Source organism: Globicephala melas, chromosome 9 (genome assembly GCF_963455315.2).
Source record: "Globicephala melas chromosome 9, mGloMel1.2, whole genome shotgun sequence".
In the NCBI taxonomy this organism is placed as follows: Eukaryota; Metazoa; Chordata; class Mammalia; order Artiodactyla; family Delphinidae; genus Globicephala; species Globicephala melas.
The window spans coordinates 36,590,489-36,614,254 of NC_083322.1; the positions used below are offsets into that span (position 1 = coordinate 36,590,489).

Here is a 23,766-nt window from a genome sequence, read left to right on the forward strand (position 1 = left end):
TCCCACATGCCGCAGAGCGGCTGGGCCCGTGAGCCATGGCCGCTGAGCCTGCGCGTTCGGAGCCTGTGCTCCCCAACAGGAGAGGCCACAACAGTGAGAGGCCCGCGTACCGCAAAAAAAAAAAAAAAAAAAAAGGAATGTCACAGAAATGTCACAAGATGATGATTACCCCCAGCTTCTTTGTTCTTTCCCTTTAAATAAAACCCCCTAACTCAAAGACCAAATTGGAGTGGATTGAGGCTTGTCTCCCACTCCCTTGCTTGGCGTCCTGCAATAAATCCTGACTTTGCTGCAAACTCCCACTGTCAGAGTTTGGCTTTCTGCACCACAGGCACATGAACCCTTTGCTCCGTTACACCAGGATCCCCCTGATGTTTCCTATTAGTAATTTTCCATCACCCAACCTCCCCAACCTTCTCCTTGTCTAAAAATCTCCACCTTTCCTTGAATCTGGAATTGAGCCCAATTCTATACAGAGGTCTCTTCCCTTCTATTGCAATTGTTGATGAATAAACTCTGTTCTTTACCACTTTAACTACTGTCCAGCTCTGGTTTTCTTTAATACTATCTGCTCCCAGATCTCTCCACCTGTCTGTACCCTGCTGCCTGTTTTGTCATCTATATGGTGTTCTCTGCCTGTACTCCCTGGGCCTTCCTTATGACAGAGCCCAAGCAGACCCCAACCTATCAAAGAAAGAATCTTTATATATAACCTGTTCTGTCCTGGCATATTTCTCTAATCTCAGGAATTTCCTTACAGGACTGATTAATCACCTGACTTCATTAACAAGGGCATATTATTAAAGCCTAGTATGAGTCTTCATTATCTTTTTCTTTGGCAAATACCCCTGCCTCCTGACTCAACTTTCCCTCTTCAGGACATTGTTATCTGATTAAACATTGATCTTGTCATTCCCTTTCCTCAAGTCTGCAGAGTCAGGGTCTAATGTCTGAGGCTACATGATCTAGCTTCAAACCGTCCAAACTTTTCATTGCTTCCATTTACCTAACATTTTCTCCAGGCAAAATGAATTTGACTTGTTACCTGCTGTAGATGCCCTTAGTTTTTCTATTGTTCCCTCCCTTTGCCTAGGTCTATAACGCTTTTCCTTATTTCAGCATGTCCAAATACTATTCAACTTCAAGACCTAGTACCACCTGTTGCGCACAATCTCTTTCTTGCTCAACTCCATCTTGATCACTCTGATGATCCTTACACTTTCTACTTTGTAATACTGTTATTTATGCACTTACTATCTTCCTATTAGGCCATAAGATCCTGGATGGCAAGACCTATCTTATTTTCATCTTTGTATTCTATAGCATCTAAAATATAGAAGCTTGCACACAGCAGATGCTTAATAAAATTTTCTGAATGAACTAATTCTCAGTTCTATCAAAGCTCTTTCAGATTTGCATCGTTTATTAAAACATGGAAAGGAGAGGAGATGGGGAAGATGGGATGCATCATAATGATCTATCCATAATCTTTTGGATTAAGAGACCCTAGAAGTTATCTATTGCCAGTGGTTCTCCACCAATTTTCTAACTTGATACACCTGATTAGTGACATTCACATGTGCAAATAATGTGTAACTAATTCTTAAGGGAAAAATCCAGATATATATTCTTTCTTTCTACACAGACTCTAGGATATGTATAATTGGGCTCCCTAGCTGTAAGTCTACCTTCTCTCTCTTTTATTGATGTTTGGAATATCAGTTGAAAGGATGCTAATATAAAGAATTCTCTCATTTACAAACCAGGAAATTTTAAATACAAGTGCAAATAACTTCTCTAAAATCACACAGCCAGTCAGAAGCAGAAGTGGGATTAAAATCCAGGTCTTTTAACTCCTTGTCCAGTGGGTTTTCCACTAAACAATATAGTCTATGATCACTGATGTTGGAAAAATAACTCAAAGTCCCTGTAGATTATCAGCATTACTTTCCTTCATGTGGGTGCATATTTATAAAGCTTTCAAAAGCCATCCATCAACTAGTTTGTAAGCAAGTCCAATAAGCTTTCAGACTCCTTTTCACTGAACTTCCTCTCCCCTCCTCCATTTGTGGAAATTAGTTGTATGGTGCTTTAGCAAAGACAGCCTGATTGATGTTATGTTACTGTTCAGCAACAGTTCCTGCTATTAATTGCTTTAAAATGGTAATTACGATTTGTGGTACAAGATATTTTCCTTTCTAATTGGCTATTACTGGTGAATAGCAGCCTGTTACATAACAGAAAGATTGTGTTAAATCAATAACCACAATGACAATTCCGAAGTCTTTCTCTTAAGAAACAAATCTTAAGTTTTTGAATAAAAACACTAAAAAAAAAATTGTTAAAGGCAGGGCCTCTGTAATTACTTGTAATTACTCTGTAATCATCTTTCAGTTTAGAAAAAACACAAAATAAGGACAGTGTTAGGGAAACCAGGAGATGAGCATGCATTTCCTTTCTTTTAAAAATAACCACATTTAAAAGCTTTACTCTGCTCGGCTCCTCAGTCAATGAATACAAATTGCAGGTTCAAATGTATCCAGTTCTTCCCAGAGTGTAGTATGGAAACAGAAAGGACTCTCCAATTAGCTCTGGTAAAATATGAATGTGGAGCCCCACCAATTACACTGAAAAGTCCCCAAGGATAAGGCCAGGGGTTCTTCTTCATTTGTGCCCCATACAGCACCCAACACAGAGCCCATCCACAGTCACCACTCAACCAACACCAAATGCCAACACAGCATGGCACTGTCCCAGAAGATGAGGTGATCCAAAGCTATATGTGACAGTCCCTGTCCTCAAAGGGTATATTATAAAATCAGGGATATGTCTTGATTCAAACTCTAATGTTAATTAGTCTGCAATCATTTTAAAGTCATATCTCCAGATTATTGTAGTAGTAGCAGCAGTTGTGATGATAATAATAGTGAGGTCACCTGACTTGCTCAAGGTTACACAGGTTTTAACCGACAGCTACTTTGGAATCCAGTTTGTCCAATTCCAAAGACTCACCACTGCCTCTTGTGACAGACCTTCATCAGCATCATTCATCCCTACATTTTCATAGTGTATCAAAGTTTACAGAGTGCTTTCATATACAGTGTCTCACTCAACCTCCCAGTAATATCAGCAAGGTACTTACCTGCAGCATTTTTATGAGACTGAGGCTCAGAGGGGTTAAAGGATTTTCCCGAAATTCACACTGCCACAAAGCAGCAGCCTAAGAACCCAGATTTCTGACTCTTAATCCAGGTTTTCCTTCCATACATTTTAACTCAATGTATTGATGAATTTAAATATATTACACATAAAGAAAGCCCCAAAGTATCCCACATCAGCTTATGTCACTTAAAATATTCTACCACTTTTTGTTGAACACCCCTCCCAACCTCCCTCCACCCCCACAATCGAGCAAAGGTTTAAGTCCTGTTTAATTCCAGAAACTACTTGAGGCCTAGAGCTAAAGACAACACCCAGTCCCAGTTGGCTACCTTACAAATAACGACACTGGTCACAAAGACCATTGGTTGAGATGTAAAGAAAGGCAGAAGACTGATCAGTCAAATCCATCACCACTCACTGTCCTGCTCACCTTTGGGTCAATGAAGTCAGTAGAACACACTTATTTCAGCAAGAGATGGCAGTTCTTCAAGGAACTGTCAGTGAAATGCCAATCCATTCAGTCTCATAAGTTTATTAAATAAATCACAGCAAAACGGAATCCTAACTCTATGGTAAAGTTTTCCATGAACAACTAATAGAAGTATTTAAAAATTCCATCACTGGAAGGGCAGTTTAGGTGTACTTCTTATTTCTATATACTCATGGATTTACATTTAGAAGAAAGTATGATTTTTATTACATCAATCTGGTCAATATCATCTTCAGTTTTTCAAGATGGGACGTGTATGAGAACGTGCTGTGGAGGACAGTGCTATTCTTCTGCATGAACGCAAGATCTATGTCAATGCAATTAGAAGTGTATGTAAACTCAGTGTCTGATACTACAAGTACCTACCAAATCCTGTAACAGAAACCTGGCCTTAAAATGGAAAAGACACGTTAAGATTGTAGCACTCAAAACCATCACCTGTATCACCTCTGGCACACATGCCAAAGATGTCCCTAAACCTATGACTGAAGTAAAAGTCACCATTTATTGAAGACTAGGTACTATAATTATGATCCCACTACTCAATTCAACATTCCAGCAAGACAGATATGATTATTACCCATTTCACAGATGTGAAACTAAGGTTCAGAGGTTGCTTAACTTGCCTGTGGCTGGTGAGTAACCAGGATGTGATCCTAAGTTGTCCTGACCTCTTTTTTCATACCATATTATCTTTCTATAGTAACATCAACTTTAGAACAAAGTTATGTTTAAGGAAAGTATGTTTGAGACCTCATTCAATGGAATTTAGTTACTATGTGACATCTTTATAGTCGTAATTGGGTTAAAAGTTCTCTTTCAGTTACTGTGTGGCCTTGTGCAAGTTGCTCTTTGCACCAGTTTTCTCATTTGTATTAAATAAAAAGGGGATAATATGAGTATCTATCTCAGGGATGTTAAGACAGAATGATCTCTAAAAGCATTTGAAACAGTACTTGGCACAGTTACTGCTCTACAAATGTTAGCTACCATCAGTATCATCATTGTTATAATACCTCTTTTATAATATCTTCTCTTAATATCCTGCAAGCTGGGTCCCATGTATGTTTTAAAGGAAAACAAAAGGGTGTTCTGAAGTAGGCCCCTTCAGAACCTTACACCAAACCTAGTATCTATAATTCTTTTTCTTCCTTGACACCCTCTGGCCTGTACCTTGCAAGGCCATCTGAGTATGTAAGATTATCTAAGCTTCTTGCTGACTCTGAATGTGGGTGTATGTGTGAAGAGCTGGGAGCTGGGTATGAGAGGGCAGTTCTTGGCAGGGGTGAGAAAGGGTATAGAAGATAATATAAAAGGCCTTCAGAGCACATAGTTGCAATACCAGTACAGAGCACCAACAGACACCCTGACAACCCCTAGGAATGCAAGGGCAGCCTAAGCAGTTATCACCACCACATTCTTAAGCTTCCCCTTGGTTACACCGCAATTTAGATAGCTTCTAAGTTAATCAGAGCAGGCAGTTTTACAGTTCAATTAGGCATATCTTTATATTGAATGCAACTGATATTTACTGAGTTCCAACTTTATAAAAGGAAATATGTTGGGCTTTCCTAAATGTATAATTCAATGCAATAATCATAGTAACTCTGCAAGGTAGATATTATAGCTATATTTTCATAAATGTAGCAGATATGTAATAAATCTACATTATACAGCTACTAAAAATCAGAATTGAAATTTAAATACAGTTTTTCCAAGATAGGGTCTAGTCCTCTTTCCACTGTCATGCCAAATATACAAGGCTGGACTTAAGCCTTAATGCTGGAAGTAAGATGACAACCTGTGGAAAACTAGATAAGAGCCACACAGATGATGGAAGACAGATTTCAAGGTCTCTGTAGCAGTTTACTCAGTTATGGGTTCAAGGTTATAAAGGACAGATTTGAAGTATTCTCTTAAATATTTAATCATTATGTAAACACTAACACTTCACTTAAAAAAAGACTGAACAACTATGCTTAAATGCTAACTATGATTATCTCTGACAAAGTTGATACTTCATGATGACATTCTGAATTTTCCAGTTGGTATGCATAACTTTCACAAGTACACGTTGGTATGCATAACTTTCACAAGCACACAACATCTACTCAGTTTTTTATTCTACTTCAATTCCTCTGTTTAAAAATAGCAGTCATTCAAGTACTTTGGATAAATTTCAAAGATTCTAACCATTAAATTGTTATAGAGTGTTTACTACACACAGTTCTGATAGGCACTGGATGTACAAAACTAAAATAAGACAACTCTCGCCCTCAAGAAGTTCAGTCTACTGGTGCAGACAAAACTGCCAACAAATAACTACAGTGTGATATGGTGTAAGTGTGATAATGGAGATTTGGGAGTAAAGCAGGGTGACTGAACATGAGGCTGGAAAAGTAGATTGGAACCTAAATGTAACACGTTAGAGTTACACCGAAGATTTGAAGTGAAGATCCATGAATACATTTGAGTTTGGGAAGGTGGATTAAGAAAAGGAAAATCAAGAGTCAGTGAAATCAGGGTTTCCCTGGTGGTGCAGAGGTTAAGAGTTCGCCTGCCAATGCACGGGACACGGGTTGGAGCCCTGGTCTGGGAGGATCCCACATGCGGCAGAGCAACTAAGCCCCTGTGCCACGGCTGCTGAGCCTGCGCTCTAGAGCCCGTGAGCCACAATTACTGAGGCCTGCGTGCCTAGAGACACTGCTCCGCAGTGAGAAGCCACGGCAATGAGAGGCCCATGCACCACAACGAAGAGTGGCTCCCTGTCGCCGCAACTAGAGAAAAGCCCACGCGCAGCAAAAAAGACCCAGTGCAGCCAAAAAAAAAAAAAAAAAAAGTCAGTGAGATCAATAGGAAGGTTTTGCAATCATCCAGGCTAGAATTCAGTTCTGGTCAAACATTTATTAAACACTGACGAGGTGCCAAGAACAGGGTCAAGCAGACAAAAACAAACGACACGGTTTTGGTCCCCAAGAGTACAGTCTGGAGCGTGGAGACACAGGTAATTCAGCAGCAACAGTGAGGGTTAGAAACAGAATAGTGGCTACTTGAAGAGATGGAGAGAAAGAACAGATTCAAAAGATTCTTTCAGGCACAGGAAAATAAGGTGTGGTAACTGATCAAATTCAGGACCTGAGGGCAAGATAGGAATCAAGGGTGCTTCCTCGGTTTCTATAAAAGGCTTGACGCCATTTATTAAAATAGGAAATACAAGAATGAGGAGTTGACGCCACCTGCTATCCCCATTTCTTCTAGAGACATCACAAATGAATTAATAAGGTCTCCAGACGAAAAGCTTTATAAATCCAAAGAGGCATTACCATGATCATCATCTAGTGGACATGCATTTGTAGGGAAAAAAGTAGACTGTCAGAATACTACAATATGGAAGCACAGGTTAACACTGTCAGACGAAATCACTGCCATCAGAAAAATTTCCCCAGTAACATCCCCAAATGTGAGAAATATTGAGTCTATTACATGTTCTTAATTTTAGGGGACAATATGAAATCCTAGTTACCGTTCAAATGTTTGGAAAGCAAGGGCTTCCCTGAGAGATGGAGCCTCAGGATGTCTGGCACACAGACCTCAGGGAAGGGGTACCTGCCTGCATACTGCCCAGTGACTCATTCTAGCAGAAATCTTGTAGAATTGCACAGATTTCTATAAAAAGACTCCCTAGTCCCTTCTGTCCCAGAATATTGAACACACAGATTGACATTTTAATTAGAATTAGAGGGAAACCTTTTAAAAGAGGCAGTTTTCAAGAAATTAATGATTTTACAGGGAAAGACATACTCGATAGCTGAAGTGGCTGCTTAACAAAAAATATGAATATGCATACTTTTAACATCATTATTTCCACCCAAAATTTGTATCACACTTTGCAGGCTTTGAAAAGAATGTGGATAAAGTCACAGAATGATACATAGGTTATTAAGGGAATTTTTTTTTAATTTTAAAATTTAATTTATTTTTTTATATAGCAGGTTCCTATTAGTTATCCATTTTATACTTATTAGTGTATACATGTATTAAGGGAATTTTTAATGACAACTTTACCTTGTAAGAATGACATAAAAATCAGCCATTAAGCTCTCCCATTGATTGCTACCAATTACTGAGAATACTGATTCTCACTAATCACTGATGGGCAGTTCTGAACCAGAGTGAGGAAATTTTTGTTACAGATACAGCAAATTCACTGCTCAATACTTCTGTTGACAGCAAACTGCAACCTAAAATTATGCTTTCTATCAGTTAATTCCATCTAATAGTCATCTAAACACTGATCCTGAATTAATACTGGTCATCACAGTTTGGTAATGATATGGAGAGAAGGACACTCATATTATTACTGGTAGGAATCTCTACACACACGCGTTCAGAGGAAAATCTGACATCACAATTTTAAACATGTGTCACCTTTGACCAAATTCCTCAAGAAATACACACCCGGTGGACAAGGATATGTATATAAAGCTGTTCACTACATCACTGAAAAACTAAAGCTACCCTACATGTTCATTAACAGAGGAATGGTTAAAGTATGGGACGTCCATATTATGGAACACTATGGGCACAGTCCTTAAAAAGAATTAACAAATATACTGATAGGGAAGGCTGTCTATAGTAGAACACTGGGAGAAAGACGGTGGCAGATCTTTAAGCTTACATAGAATGATCACTTTTTATTAAAAAAAAAATCAAAACCATACAGATGTGTGTCATATATAAAATTTATTAGAAAAAGCACACACCAAACCCCCAAAAGTTGTTACTTTGGGAGTGGGACTGAGTGTGGTGCAGGAACTTTCAGTTTTTTACCTTACACATCTCTGAATGGTTTGAACTGATTATGATGAAAAGTTTTATAATTTTAAAGTAACTAATGACATTTAAAAGTTATACAATGTTTTTGAAAGGCATACCCAATTTTCTTTTTTATGAGTTAATCTGTGAGATAAATTCACCAAAGATTTCACCTTCAAATGTTAAACTGGTAGCCCTCTGGTACTTTGAGAATATGGAAAACCTTTAGCATGTTACTACAAGATAAGAGTTGACTATATGGCCAACCCCAAAATGAACTGTTTAGGGTGTGAATATAACACAATATTTAAGTATGGAGCTTAGCCAAAGATTTCTTTGGTAGAGGTACTGAAATAATTTCAAAGCTAAGGGTTCCATTGATAAGAAGTGGGAAGAAATCTCTGTGCTAAGACAAAAACTTAAGACTAAATGTCAATTTAACCATGAAAGCAAAAACAAAGAAAGAAATTTTTATAAAACCCAACAAGGACGGAGAACCAAATTTAAGCCCCAAACCATGTCCATTAGAAAAAGACAAGTAGCTGTGTTACATGAACAAATCAAAAAAGAAGAGAGTGGGATGGGGATAGACAGACTAAAGGTAAAAGAATGGGACTAGGAATTCTAAAGAAAATCCCCCTGCAGCTTTCAAAGTGTGATTTTTGCTCTCCATATTGGATCAGAAGACAACTTGAAAGTCAAGTGAAGCCGAAGTAGCTGTGATGATTTTCTCTGGAACCATGACTGCAAATTACCACTTCCCTTCCTCTCGTTCTGAGGACCCAGTCTGGAAGACCTCCCAGGCTCCACATTCAATCCTGGAGAACGCCCGGGGCAGTCAAAGAGCGAGGGGGTAAACTGTGAGAGCCACACACACTTTCCCTTCAGAGGCTACTCCAGCCAGCAGTTGAGAAAATCTGTAGAGTGGATAGCAGCGACCAACCAGTCTGCAACTGGAAATCCACCCGAATCAAAATAAAACCTATCTCCCGAGGCCAAACCAAGCAAACCAAGGCAGGGGTAGGGTACTGGCGAGAAAAGAGAGTGGCTAATCCCAGAGTTACAATAACCCACGCACGAACGTGACATGACCCACGCCCACTCAGCAGCGAGCGCAAAGGTGGGAGCTCCAAATGTGGGACAGACGCCCAGGGAACTTCCCCGGCTGCGGAGGCTATGGCATCTCATATTCTCTTCCCTCCCAGACAGCCCCCAACAACTAGCCTCCTCCGACCCCACGCCATCCCGCTGGGCCCTGCCCGAGGTTCCCTCGTGCTCAGGTGGCCTTAGAGCTAGGGTCCGCCCAGCAGTCAGCAGCACTCCGGGTCGGAGCGAAAGGAAGACACCTCAGAGGCACCGTACTCACCCTCATAACTGACACCCCCAGTTCCGCCACGGTTGCCATCACCGTCCTCCTCTCCTTGGGTAGCAGCCCCCTGTGTCTTGGGAGCAGCCATTACACGGCTGAAGAAAAAAAAGGGAGGGCTGCGGACAGGCGCGGAACCAATGGAAACGCGATTGGAAATGAACTCCCCATCGACGCGGCGTCTCCTCCACTCCCACGCCGCGCCGTCACTATCTGGGCCAATAGGACGTGGCGAGCGGAGCGTATCCCCGCCCCCAGCCGCTAATTCCCCTCCTCCTTCCGGGACGGAGTGGCCCAGAACTACAATTCCCAGGGTGCTGCGGGGGCGCTAGGCAGGGAGGGCTGGAAGAGGCGCTGGCGGGAGGGGGTGCGCCCGAGAGTGCCCCGGCGTGTTCGCTTAGTTCAGTGAATCAGAACAATGACTGCGCCTCCGGGTTCCCGGGAGCGCGTCGGAGGAGTGTGAATAGCTACCGCCGGGAGAGCGGCGGGTGGCGCAGCCTCGGCCGCGCGGTGTCAACGCCGGGCTCGGGAGCCTCCAGCGCAGACCTTGCCCAGCGCCTGCAGCCCGCGCGGAGCCGCCGGGCTCCAGCGCTGCAGCCGCTACTCGGGAGCTGTGCATTGTTGTGAGTCGGAAGCAGGGGCGCGGGGATTCCAAAGCGCGAAGACCCCGGACCCCTCTCTAGCCATGTGGATACCTACGGAGCACGAGAAATACGGCGTGGGTGAGTCTCAGCTGGGCGAACTTTTATTCCGCTCTGGCCGGAGCGTGTGCGTATTTCGCGTCCTTGCCCCCGCGCCCCTCTCTCTCCACCCGGCTGGAAATGCCTAATCCTAGCATCGCGCTGCGGGTTCCGGGCTTTGCCTAGCCAGCTCCGGGCAGAGGGGTGCGCGTCGGGGTCTCGCGCTTTAACGCCGGATGGGCGCTCCAGGCACCGGCTCCCGGAGGGAGCGCTCGGACGGCTGAGGGGAGCGCGCCGCCAGTCCGCCTGCTGCGGGCTCTGCCTGCGGAGTTCGGAGTGGCGACGGGGCGTGTGTATGTCAAGTTGGAAGAGGAGGGCGAACGGCATTCCGCTCCCTCCTTCTCCTTTTTCCCTAAAGACTGCAAGGGCTGTGACGATTTCCCAGGGTGGAAAAGGAGGCAACAACAGTCGCGTAGAGAGAACATCCCCAAAACAGAAGGGAGGCGCAAAACCTTCCCTCTGCCTCCCTTCAACATTCCCGGAGAGCGGAATGTGGCACCGTCCTCAAAAGAGCCGCTCTGACAGAGTCCGGCCCGAGCCTCCCTCTTCCCTTCCATCCCGGGTTACCGAGTGTGTTGAGGGGCGGGGGGAAATTGGTAAATTTCAACATCTGCGCAGCTCTGCTCTTTGGTCTTTGGAGGGGAACGGGTATTTCAGCAATGTTTTTACTTCTGACCACCCTCTCTGCCCGGGGTGAGCCCGGTTGGGGGGTGGGGTGGTGGAGGACAGCTGTGGAGTGTTAATGGGGAGAGGGAATCGGAAAGCTTGGGTCTTCGAGGCAAGGAGACAGCTCTTAGGAAAGGACTACCCAGACACTGGTGTTCGGAGGAAAAGGAGCAGGGTAGCGCTCGCTCTTCTGTGCAAAGGTGAACAACAAAGGACATTAATGTTGACTGATGAATACAGGAGTCTCCCTTCCTTTCCCTCCTTCCATTTCAGGCCGATTACAGTTCCCGTTTTTGTTGTTTGATTTCAGCTGAGTCGCCCCTTGGCAGTTACTCCTTTTAGGTTGCGACTATTAAGCCAGGCTCTCTGACAAGCCTGCAGCAGCCAAGTGCAATTATAACCTCTCAGAAGGTTTAACAGAGAGAAAGCATTATGGATTTTACTAACAATCTCTATTTCCTATAATGCCCCGTCCTGCTGATTGGTGTACTTTTTTTTTTTTAAAATTGGGTATAGATCTAGTGATTTAGATGATGTGTAGGTATCTGCTTATGTTCTAAATTCATTTTCCTGTAATTATTTTTTTCATTTTCCTGTAATTTAAAAAATCTGGAAAGCCTTTCCAGGGAGTCATAGTTACAGGGAATTTTTTTTTTTTTTCCAACTTCGCCTGGGGATAGGACTTTGGAGTCCCCTGAAAGGTTTAAACAAAGTCATTCCTGTATATTACATTAGCTTTCATTCTGGATTTTGACTGGCTAGCAAGACAATAGTTTGTCCAGGACCCACCTTTGGGGAGGGGTTCCACCTTTCCCTCTCTTTGAAGTGTAAGGGGAGCCTTTGCCAGGCACTCTACTGGCAAGGAGTAGATGTTTCCTTCCCTTCACTCACCCCTTTTTTGGAGTAGATTACCCCTGGCTAGGAAAATACATTGCCTTTGCTGAACTGGTGAGGACCTGGAGTGTTCCCTTGTCACCGGGTTATCACTCAGTGCAGGAAGCACAGACACGTCCAGCAACACAGTCCCGCTTGGAGTTGATCCCAGATGTTGCTTTCTTCCAAGTGTTAAATTATACAGATTATGGATGGGATTTACTTTCTTGATTTCTTTATGCGCCAGGTCACAGCTGGGGTGTTGGTATCGATTAGTTCTTCTCTCACCTTTCTTTGCAAGCTGTGGGCAGAGGATTAAAACATACTCTGGGATTTCCTGGAATGGCAAACTGGATGTTATCACTCAAGTGTTTTGGGCTGCAGCAGACACCTCGCCTTTGGGTGGCTGTGATTTGGTTGCAGAGTAGGGGAGGCGGAAGGATGAGCACACATTTGGAAAAAGGTTGAGTGAGATGAGTGGCGAAAGCGGTGGGGCAGGGGTTGTCTGTTGTGCTCATTTATACAATATCACACATAACATGGAATGTTAACCATCTTTTATTATTAATTTTTGAGCATTTGGCTTATGAAATGCTTAGCTGTTTTTTAGAATCCATCTGTTAGGTGTGTGTGTGTGTGTGTGTGTGTGGTGAAAATTTTGCTAGGATTCTTAGGTGTGTACTTTATTTCTCACCACGGAGAGCACTATTTGTAGCTGCCTATGCTGCAAGTTGTTATTGATTTATTTATTTTTATAAACTTGGTTAGTGTATGTGCTTTTCTTGTCTAGTTTTTTATAAATACTAAGGAGAAGATGTTTTATGGGCACAAATGTTTGGTTGATATCAGGTGTAGTAGTAATTCACTTTCCTCATTCTTTGAAATAAATTGGTCTTTGTGACTTTGAGTGCCTGAAGTTTCCATGCAAATTGTATATTTCTAATATACTTCTTATCTACCATCAATTATGTATGAGATAATTATGTGTCTTTATATATTAGTGTTTCAGTATCAAGCAACACATTGTAAACATGGATAAAATGACTTAAATTTCATACCTGTAGTAAGGTGTACCAGAGATAGAAATTCCTTTTCAAACCTGATGTGTGGGCACTATCTCCTCCATTTAACTGATGAATAGTCTTAAAACAATGTGTACATAGTCATATACCTAAGTGTTCTAAGGAATTAGACAGGTATAGTGATAAAGCTAGAGTCCTGAGTGATAGGGAACCTTGTCTCTTTAAAAACATGTTAGTAGGCACAATGATAGGCATATTTTATCTTGGGAGATTCTGTTTAGCTTTTGGTCTTAGTCTAGACAATGCTGCCAGCTGTGTGACCTTAGGTAAGTCGCTTAACTTTTTAGGGTCTCAACATCATGGTCAAATGATATCCAAGATCCTTCCCAGTACTGATTCTGTAGAGCTCTTCCAAACAAGTGTGTCCTTTGGTAAGAAAGACATTTCTATTGTGTCAAGATTGTTATGAGAAAGACACTTTTGCTGTGACACATCCCACATGGTTTTCAACTAAGATCACAGGTAAGCAAACTACCTGGCAAGCTGCCAGAACCAAGGTGATGGTTGCTTGCTTTTTCAGTCTGTTTGATTGTCCAGCAGGAACTCCGTGGGCAATGACTAAAGTATTCTTGATCACCTCTTCACAACTTACCTCACGCCCACTGTCTGCCTTCTGCCTGTCCTCATCTGTCATACCCCCTGTCCCCTCCCTTAAAGTGGTGGGAATTAGTCACAGAGAAAGTTAGGACCATTGCAGATCTGTTTCTACATTCATTTGCTCAGCAGGCATTCATGCAGCATTCCCAGGTGAGCCAGTAGCCTTACTGAGCTGCAAACTGCTCCTCTACATCCAGCCAGTTGTTTTACATGTGTGAATCCAGTTAAGCTTAGAGGGGGAATATGGGCTGGATTGATCACTGCAAAAAATCCATGAGGCTTACAAGAAACAAAACTCAGAACAAGCTGATCTGAAGGTCATGGATGTCATTTAAAAAATGAATTATTATAGTACCAGTATCACTGAGTACCCACAAACATTCCTGTCCTCCATTTATCCTGAAGTGCTTTTTGAACTCATCCAAGTAGGAATTCTGTTCCTTTTTAAAGCCCCTTCTATTTTTAGGGGGAGAGGTACCGTCTCTTATTTACACAGGATCTTTAGAATGTCTTTTCCTTCAGAAGCGTGCTTTAATGGTAGCCTGTGTGGGAGAGTTATGAGGGAGTGTACCTTTCCTCTTAGCTGTTTTCAGTTTGTTAGCTAGCAGCCTTAAAATGTTTCCTATTTGTGGTACTGTGATGTGTGCAGATAACATGTGTAGCTAGATAAAGATGTGCTGCCTGGAATTGTTTGTGGCATTTAGAGCCTGGCACAGGATTCTAAACTTTCAGTGAGAAGCAAAGAGGAGTGATTTATACCTACAAGTAAAGTACCATTGAAGGGCTGTGCAGACAGTGGGATGGCAGCTGACGTTCTTGATCTGGCCTCCTGTGGGAATAGCCTATAAACGTTTCCCCCTTTTGGTCATTCTCCTAAGTGATGATTCTTTCATGAGGCCCCACAGTAACACAAAGATGCTGCCTTTCTTCTTTAGTCTTGTTTTTTTCCCCAGAGGCTGTATGGTAAGTACTACAAAGGAGTTAATAAAAATTTCAAGAAACTTAAGGCTTTCCTGTCTCTAGCTCCATTTCTTAGGAGACTACATTTTCAGAATTTCTTACAGTATGTCCAAATTTCTAGCATAGTGACTTTATGCTGTTAGCATATATAACAGAGAAACGTTAAACTCTAAGGAAACCCAACCAAGATGCTATAACCTTACCATATTAATACAATGTTTTATAGGTAAAAAAATGTTGTGAAATTATTTCATTTGGGTCTGCTCTCTGAAGTAGAATGATAACTTCCATTTAAGACATGAGGAAACAACTTCACAGAAGTTAAGTGACTTACAGGCATACCTTGGAGATGTTGTGCGTTCGGTTCCAGACCATTACAATAAAGTGAATTATCACATAAAGCAAGTCACACAAATTTTTTGGTTTCCTAGTGCATATAAAAGTTATGTTTACACTATACTGTAGTCTATTGAGAATACAATAGCGTTATGTTTAAAAAACAATGTACATACCTTAATTCAAAAATACCTTATTGCTAAAAAAAAAAAAATGCAAACCATCATTGCAGGGTGGCTACAAGCCTTCAATTTGTAAAATAAATAAATAAATAAATTTTAAAAAATGCAGTAAGTGGGAAGCACAATAAAATGAGATATGCCTGTACTCTAGATCAGTGGCTTTTAATCTTGTTTAACTGTCATCCATAATAGGAAATACATTTTATTTCCTGACACCACCAACACCACCCCACACACATATAAGTGAAACAATATTTGCTCATACTTTCTTTGATGTTCTATTCTTTTTCATTTAAAAATATATATACAAATATCAAATCATTATGTTGTAATACCTGAAGCTAATATAATGTATGTCAATTATACCTCAATAAAATAAATTTATTTATAAACTTAAAAAAAAAAAGTTGTCATTAACGTAATGACTCATTAATGGGTCCTGACCCATAGTTTGAAAAGCACTGCTCTAGATACCACATTTGTGAAACAGGAAGGACTGGAACTTAGACCTTGTTGGGTTTCTAGTTAAGTTCATTCATGATGTTGTTGCTTTTTGACAAATATATATTTGTGTTTATTTTAGCTTAAACTTTAATCATACTTTTTTCTTTCAATATAAGTCAAAATCTGTCTTTTTATATAATGTTTCTCATTTACAGTGGAAGAAGTATACAAAGCCATCAGATACATTGTATAAATTGTCTCTTTAACATTACATGTGTCTTTCTACTAGGATCTTTTTGACAAGGGCTGGGATCAACTGCCTAAAGACCAATTTTGGATTTTTCTATATAATTTCCTTTGACAGTGATCTCTGGCCACTATAGCAGAAGAATAAATATAACAGATCTAATGAGTTTGCCAATTGTAGCGTTACCAGCACCATTCTTTTCTACCCTTTTACATATTGTTGACCACTAGTAGAAGAAACAAGGCAGCTCATGTAACTTGTTTTCTTAAAAATCTAAACTGGTAAGCTTATTTGGTCAGAGTATATATAATATTAAAGAATAAAGTAAAGTTCCTCAAGCCTATTTTTATTTAAGCAATTTAAATGTACTTAAGGAACAACTGTTTTACTTTCTGGCATTTAAAAAAAATGTGTGCTAAGATACACTGGATATCTACTAAGTAAATAAGAATCACCAAAAATAGTGTTAATGCCTTTTGGTGACAAAGTTGCAGTAAAACTGATATGCGTTACCCTGCTGGTTGTATTGAATATTAATGTGATACTTTTGGAAATGAATGTATGTATTTAATAGCCTTTGTGGAGCACTGTCTATTTGCCAAGCATAGTTCTGAGAGCTTGTCATGTGTTCTCTGTCTAATCCTCATGACAGCTCCATGAGGAAAGGTTCAGTTATCACTCATATTTTACAGGAAACTGAGTCATAGAGAGGTTAGGTAACTTGTCTGAGGTCACACAGAAATGGTGGAACTAGGATTGGAACCCAAAAAGTTTTAGACTGAGCCTGCTCCCTTAGCCACTATTCTGTATTGCCTAACATGACAGTCATTAGGAGGCGTTTGAGTCAGTAATCCCACCCCTCAAAGTTTACATGAAAAAAAAATCAATAGGGACACAACACTTCATGCACAGAGTTATTCCTTGCCATGTTGTCTGTGAAACAACATCAATTCTAATACAGGAATACTTTAATCACTTCTGATTATCAGCACAGCAGGGTATTTATAGTCAAGAAAGGGAATAATTCCATAAATAATGCTATTTCTGAAATACATTCCAGGTATGTAGTGTCAAGTGACAAAATAAATCAAAGAAATACTGACAGTGATTGAAACTACATAAAAAGTGTAGCATTATAGAGAAGATGTGGTTAATGTGTAGCATACGGAGAAGATGGAATTAATGCACAGATAAGAATTGTTAGACTATAATGATTACCAGCAAATTCTTTTTTTAAGAATTCCTTTTGGTTGGAGATATGAGCAATATTCACACATATTGTTGCTTTTGAATGACAGGGGTGGCATAAAAATGGTCTAAGAGAGATTATTGCGGTAGATGAGGTGAGAGATAAGTACCTGAACCCGGTGAGCCATCCTGCATGGTGTAATGTGGATAATCTAAGATGTTTAGGAGATGGAAACAACAGTAACTGGATGTGAGGAGTTAGGGAAAGGAAGCAATTTAGTGTCTTCCTGGTTTCCAGCTTGAACAACTGGGTAAACATAAGTGCTGTTCAACGACAGAGACGTTTTTGTAGGTGGGGAAGGTTTATGGTGTAAGATTAAGAGTTTGTGATGGCCTAGAGTTGTCCATACTCATCAAACATTCAGGCGGCGATATCTGCATAGACAGGAATAGGATATCACTCTGGAGCAAAGGAGAGAAGTTCTAGACTAAAGAGCATGATTAGAGAGTCATTTGGTTTGTGTGTGATGACTGAAGTGATCCACTTTATTAATTGTATTGACTGATAATGTAGTCAGCTTGTCTAAGTTTTAAAGTGACAGGTCCTAAATTTTCAAAGTTCAGTCATCTTGAAGCACTTTATTAATATGGGTATGGGGACTGTAAAATAAGAAATATTAGCTGTCCATGTGGAGTTGGTAGGAAACTAGATTTTATGGTCTTTTCTTGCTTCCTATTAGTGCATTGCCTGGTTAAGGCATAAGTTATTTCTATTTCCGTGACAGTTCTCTCCCAAGCAAATGTCTCATGCCAGATTATGCATGTTTGTGAGATTTCCTCAACAGAACGTTGAAAAACAGAAACCACAAATAATATTTCAATAAGCAAAATTTATACATCCCTCAAACAGCATATAGGTGTATATACACATCCACAAATGGGAAAATGCTCAGATATCCAGAGCAATATATTTGTGCATACAAACTGCGTGTGTGTGTGTGTGTGTGTGTGTGTGTGTGTAGTAAATGTGTAACAACTCTTAGGAACCCCAAGGTCAAATTTAGAATTCTTAAAGTTATACCACTGTACTCCTGAAAACTATGTGATTTTAAGTAAGGGATTCCAGCTTAAGATAACATTAGGCTCCCTTCCCCTAATATAGCCTGCATTACTTCCCGCGGAAAGATCAATAAACGTACGCAAAGAGGCAAACATTGATAATATTAGAAATGAAGTCTGACAGAAAACCTGTTGCCGAAATTCAGGAGGAATTTCTCCAAGGCAGGAGGAACTGCATTATGAAAACCACTTGGTGGCTTCCCTCTGCTTTCCCTCATTAATCAGAGCAGCCTCAGTGACCTCAGTGCCCTGGGCAGGAAGACCCGTTGCCCCTCCCCACAGTCACCACCTTCGAGGCCAGGTCAATACATTCAACTTGGTATGTGTCCTTTACCGCCTGAGGCCTCTATGGTCCTTCTCGTTCCATCTCATCTTTGTATTTCTTGAGAGATGACCAGTTGGAGAAACAACTGGGACAGGAAGGTGGGTGGTTGGTTGGGTGGAAAGGAGTCTACGGAGAATACCATCTTGTCTTTTTTTTTTTTTTTTTTTTTTTGCGGTACGCGGGGCTCTCACTGTTGTGGCCTCTCCCGCTGCGGAGCACAGGCTCCGGACGCGCAGGCTCCGGGCGCAGGCTCGGCGGCCATGGCTCACGGGCCCAGCCGCTCCGCGGCATGTGGAATCTTCCTGGACTGGGGCACGAGCCCGTGTCCCCTGCAGCGGTAGGCGGACTCTCAACCACTGCGCCACCAGGGAGGCCCACCATCTTGTCTTTGACAGGTGTACTGCGGTCTTCATAAAAAATCTGATTTTGTAGGCACCTTTGAAGTATGGCAGTAACAAAGCATGCTGGATTTTATAGTTTTGCTTGCAATCTATTGGTGACAGAGAAAGACATGGTAGGATAAGAGATAATCTTGTCTGAATTGCCAAAAACCATGGTCCGTGGCACCTGATGACTTATCACTGGGAACTTGGCTTAGAGCTGTTCACTTCAACCAGGAAGGAAGACTTGTAAGTGGGACCAAACCCACACCTTTATTTTTAGCCCCATCCTTGGTACTGCAGAGAGGTTCAAGACTCAGGTTGCATCAGTCAGTGATCACATTTGTATCCCTATCGAAGAAGGAAAGCCGCTAAATCCAGAAACAGGCATCTGTCACTCTGTAATGAACTAAACATGGCTGCTTCTCAGCTGGGGAGGAAGAGGGAAAGCATGACATTCGCATGGGAGGCTTTGGGAAGCTGCCAGTTACACATGTGTATTTCTTTTCCACCCCCATTCGTGTCCCCTGTGTGTGTGCCAGAAAGAGAAGGTTGGTGGATGGAGGCTGGTGAGAACCCTTCTGGTTATGAAAGTCGCACGTCTTCCTGGGTGAATTTGATGACCATTACTCCCCCAAGTTGTGAACCGTTTTGTTTTTTTTGGCTGATCTGCACGGCATGTGGAATCTTAGTTCTCCGACCAGGGATCGAACGCACGCCCCTTGCATTAGAAGCTCGGAGTCTTAACCGCTGTACTGCCAGGGAAGTTCTAGTGAACTGTTTTCTTAACCAAACAATTTATTGTTCGATTTTCTGAGTGTTTAATTGGGCATTAATCTAAACATAAAGATCTCCTTGAAATCTTTAAGCAGAAATGTAGAGGTTTGGTTTTTTTTTTTTTATCCAAAATGAAAGAATCCTGTCTGCCTTGGTGACTGGAGGTGAACATGTTTGGGAACATGGGCATGCATGTTTGTGAGGCAACTAAAAATAGCCCTAACCCAGGCTCTGGAGAAAACAGTACTCACTATCCTGGGGAGAGGAAAGAACCTGTTGGCCTTTCTCCGAGGGTGTCCAGAGTTGGTTGAAGAGTCTGTAGGGCTTCCTTGTTAACAGGCTTAGGGTTTAGCCAGGCTCTCGAAGATCGGAAAATCCAAACATGCATAGGCAGTTCTGTAAAGACCTAAGAGAGGAGAAATATCTGAGATTTTTCTCCAGAAATCTGGATGATAAACACTAACGACAAGATAGGAGGATTCTTATAAAACTCCACACACAGGTAAAAGTTGTTTTTTTCAGGAAAATTATATTTGTATTAATTGCATCCTACATTTCATTTAATAGTCCCATCCATAGTTTATGTAAGTTGATTCAGAAAACCAACCATTTATGTTCTTGGCCCCAAGTTGGAAGAGGAAATATTGTGTATAAATTATGTAAAAATTATGGTAATGAGTTTTAAAATGAGAAAATACTTATGAGAAGTGAAGAACTGGGATACAAAATTACATGTTGCAGTGTTGTTAAAACCAGTTGTTACAGTTGAGAGGTGGCATTATTTTTTTATACTTTCTACTTTTTAATAATTTCCAAAAAGTAACATGAATTGCTTTTGTAATCAGAAATAATTATATAAACTCTTTTATAAACCGAGCTTTATTTCCTATATAGAGTTTTCCTCTCAGGATTAGAGGTTAGACTGGTTGAAGTTGAATCTGGAAGGCCTGAATTTCTTTTGTCATTTATTCCCAGGAAGTACTGTGTTCCAAAGTTTCAAAGTGGCTTTCCTTGCTATATGCCTGCTTGATTACTTGTGATGTTGCGGCTTTATTTCCCAGTAGTCACAAAGCTGTGTTTTCAGATGGCTGTGGGGTACAAATCTTTGGAAAAGAGCCCTAATCCCTCTTTGAGAAAGAGCTTCAAACAAATCATCTAAGATAAAAATACTGTTCTCTCCAAGAAGTGTTTGTTTAGAAGATGAATGTTGGTGTCACTGCTCACTTTCCATTGTCTGTAAACTCTGTCCAGTGAGACTGTGGGTCCTGGGATAATTTATGCAGGAGAAATTGATCAATGTAGAGAGTCAAGAACTTGAAGAGGTTTTATTTAGCAATTATGGGGAATAACTGCTTATTTATGGGTGTCATGGATGGAATGTTTGTGTCCCTCCAGAATTCTTATGTTGAAACTCTGACCCCCAGACTGGCTGTATTTGAAGTAAGGAGGTAATTAAGGTTGAATGAGGTCATAAGGGTGGAGCCCTGTTCCAATTAGATTACTGTCCTTATAGGAAGAGACCCTAGAGAGCTTACTAGCTCTCTTCAGGAACTCAAGCATGCACGTACCTAAGAAAGGGCATGTGAGGACAAAGTGAGAAGGCAGCTGTCTATAAGCCAGGGAAAGAGCCCTCACCAGAAACTGACCCTACTGGACCTTAATCTGGGACTTCCAGCCTCAAAAACTGTGAGAAAATAAATTTCTGCTGTTAAGTCACCCAGGCTATGGTATTTTATTATGGCAGCCTGAGCTGACTAATACAATGGATTAGAGCAGTTTTAGGCACTGTAGGAAGAGGAACAAAGAAAATAGAAGCAGAATCTTGAGCCTCTGTTTAATAGATGTAATCACTGTAGCCCCTGTCTATGGTCTGAGATCTAACTAACTCCCTTGGTCCACCCTCGGAAGCACAGACTTAATTGAGTCCGAGTGTTTGATGTTGGTCATCTGCTGATAACTCCAGGAATATGTTTATTTGAATAATGGCATTTGTGCAAAGTTGCTCATATTGTCTTAAGTCGTTAAATCAATTTGGGTGCCTTCAAAGCAACTAATAGAAGTAGGGTCTTGAAATGAGTCATTTCTCCCTGCTACAATTATTTATGAGAAACTAGGGGTAATAGTTTTGACCATGTGGGTTAGCATTTAGAATAGGTAGTTGAAGTTTTATTATATGGAAATTTGGTTGGAGACATCACTTTAGGTGTACTTCGTTTTTGAAAGGCCTGCCTGGGGAGTAAATGCCAAGTCCCTGAGGAGAATAAAGCAATATTGGGGGAATTTTTTGTCCATTTTCTGTCCTTAAATATGCATATCCTGATAGGTAGTACATCCCTCTAAGAGTTTACTTGCATATTGTTTTCCTTAGTGGTAAGTATAAAGGCATATCTAATGACACATTGATGGAAAAACGTATGTTGGGTGATTATTTATTGGGTATGCCTGCTGTCTATAATCATGCTAGCTTTTTGGGGGCACACGAAGAGGTTTAGAACTGAGTCCCTGGACAGGTGAAGAAGGTAGAAGTGTTTCATAGTTTTCTATTTAATTTACACAACATTGTTTTCAAAGTAGGTGTTATCCCTGTTTTTTTTTTTTTTTAAATTTCACTTAGTAAGGCAGTATATAAACGTATCATAGAGAAATCAGTGTGAAGGTTAAGACATATTTTCCCTCAAGCTTTAAAAGGAAGATAAGGACTTGGAATGGTGATGCTATTTACTTGTGAGCCTGAGGAAATAGCCCCGAGGAGGGAGTGTCTCATATCCTGGAAAACTCAGAACTTGTCCAGAAGAATAGAGGTTTCATTTTTAAGATACTTCCCATAGAGTGAGTCACCAGCTACTGAGATTGTCCAGTATAAACACCTGAGTAGAGTTGTACTTTAAATAGCTGGAAAACCTTCTTCCTCTTCCTACTGGGTAATTTCCGCCCCATTCCCCCACCCCCACCCCCCACCAACCCTGGATTCATTCCTGTCACCTGACCAATGTTAAGCATCTTGGACAATGGATTGTCTTTTTTTGTGATTTCCTCCTAAGACTGGGCAGAGGAAGAAAGATGGATTCAATATTAACTAAGAGTGGCTAGGCAGAGGAAAAAACAGGCTTAAGATGAATGTTTACCAGGGGCTAGGCCTGTGTGATTGACCCCAGATATACGCACTGAAGCCTTAGCAAACCTAGAGAGAGTGAGTGATTTGTTCAAGGTGAGATTTGGACACATTATCTAGGTCTGAAGCCTGTGGCCCTGTCATGGTACCACACTCTTCTGCACACACAGGCCTATGGCTGCAATCTGGAGGCCCAGCTTTGGGGCCTGTGGACAGTGGTGAAGAAATTGCTCACCATACTTTACTTTTTGAATAAGATGCTTGTATTAATTCCAGTATTATATGAAATAAGTATCTTCATTGTCTTTTATTTTTTATTTTTTTGCGGTACGTGGGCCTCTCACTGCTGTGGCCTCTCCCGTTGCGGAGCACAGGCTCCGGACGCGCAGGCTCAGCGGCCATGGCTCACGGACCCAGCCGCTCCGCGGCATGTGGGAGCCTCCCGGACCGGGTCACGAACCCGCGTCCCCTGCATCGGCAGGCGGACTCTCAACCACTGTGCCACCAGGGAAGCCCCTTCATTGTCTTTTTACTTCAGCCTTAGCCTCTGGTGGTCATGGTCAGGCCCCTCATGTGCTGCCTGCATGTGGGTGAGGGATGTGGAGCACAGTGGTGCTGGAGGGGTCATGAGGTGGGTCAGGAGATGGATGGGTACCAGAAGGGGTGGGGGGAATGGGGGAATGAGAGCCAAGGACCGAACAGGGCTGCATGACAGGAAGGGAGTAAAAATGTGCATCTGTGAATGAGGATGGACCTTGGCCAAGTGTGACCGGGGCCAAGGAGGAACGCTGGAGCAAAATACAAGTTCTCAGTGATGGAGGGACTAGAAGAAAGAGCTAGAAGGGAGCGCTGACCAGCATTGATTGGAGCAGCCATGGAAACCCTAAACTCTGAGGCTGGTGGTT

General features: G+C 41.6%; 2 protein-coding genes across 5 annotated transcripts in view; one reads left to right on the top strand and one right to left on the bottom strand.

Annotated features, from left to right (window-relative positions):
* ZNF277 (zinc finger protein 277) overlaps nucleotides 1-9,945 on the bottom strand; it is a 115,875-nt gene extending 105,930 nt beyond the window's left edge. Inside the window, exon 1 of one of the 3 annotated variants that reach the window (XM_030857586.3) lies at nucleotides 9,834-9,945. Coding sequence is in view for 2 of the 3 variants with exons in the window: in XM_030857581.3 (XP_030713441.1) it covers nucleotides 9,834-9,924 (91 nt within the window). In the remaining variant the exon portion in view is untranslated. The remainder of the gene's footprint in view (nucleotides 1-9,833) is intronic. The other 2 variants (XM_030857581.3, XM_060305396.2) reach the window with 2 other exon arrangements.
* Nucleotides 9,946-10,212: 267 nt separating this feature from the next.
* DOCK4 (dedicator of cytokinesis 4) overlaps nucleotides 10,213-23,766 on the top strand; it is a 476,638-nt gene continuing 463,084 nt past the window's right edge. For both annotated transcript variants that reach the window (XM_060305397.1, XM_030857580.2), the window contains exon 1: nucleotides 10,213-10,555. In XM_060305397.1, the coding sequence (XP_060161380.1) occupies nucleotides 10,519-10,555 (37 nt within the window). In that variant the 5' untranslated portion in view covers nucleotides 10,213-10,518. The remainder of the gene's footprint in view (nucleotides 10,556-23,766) is intronic.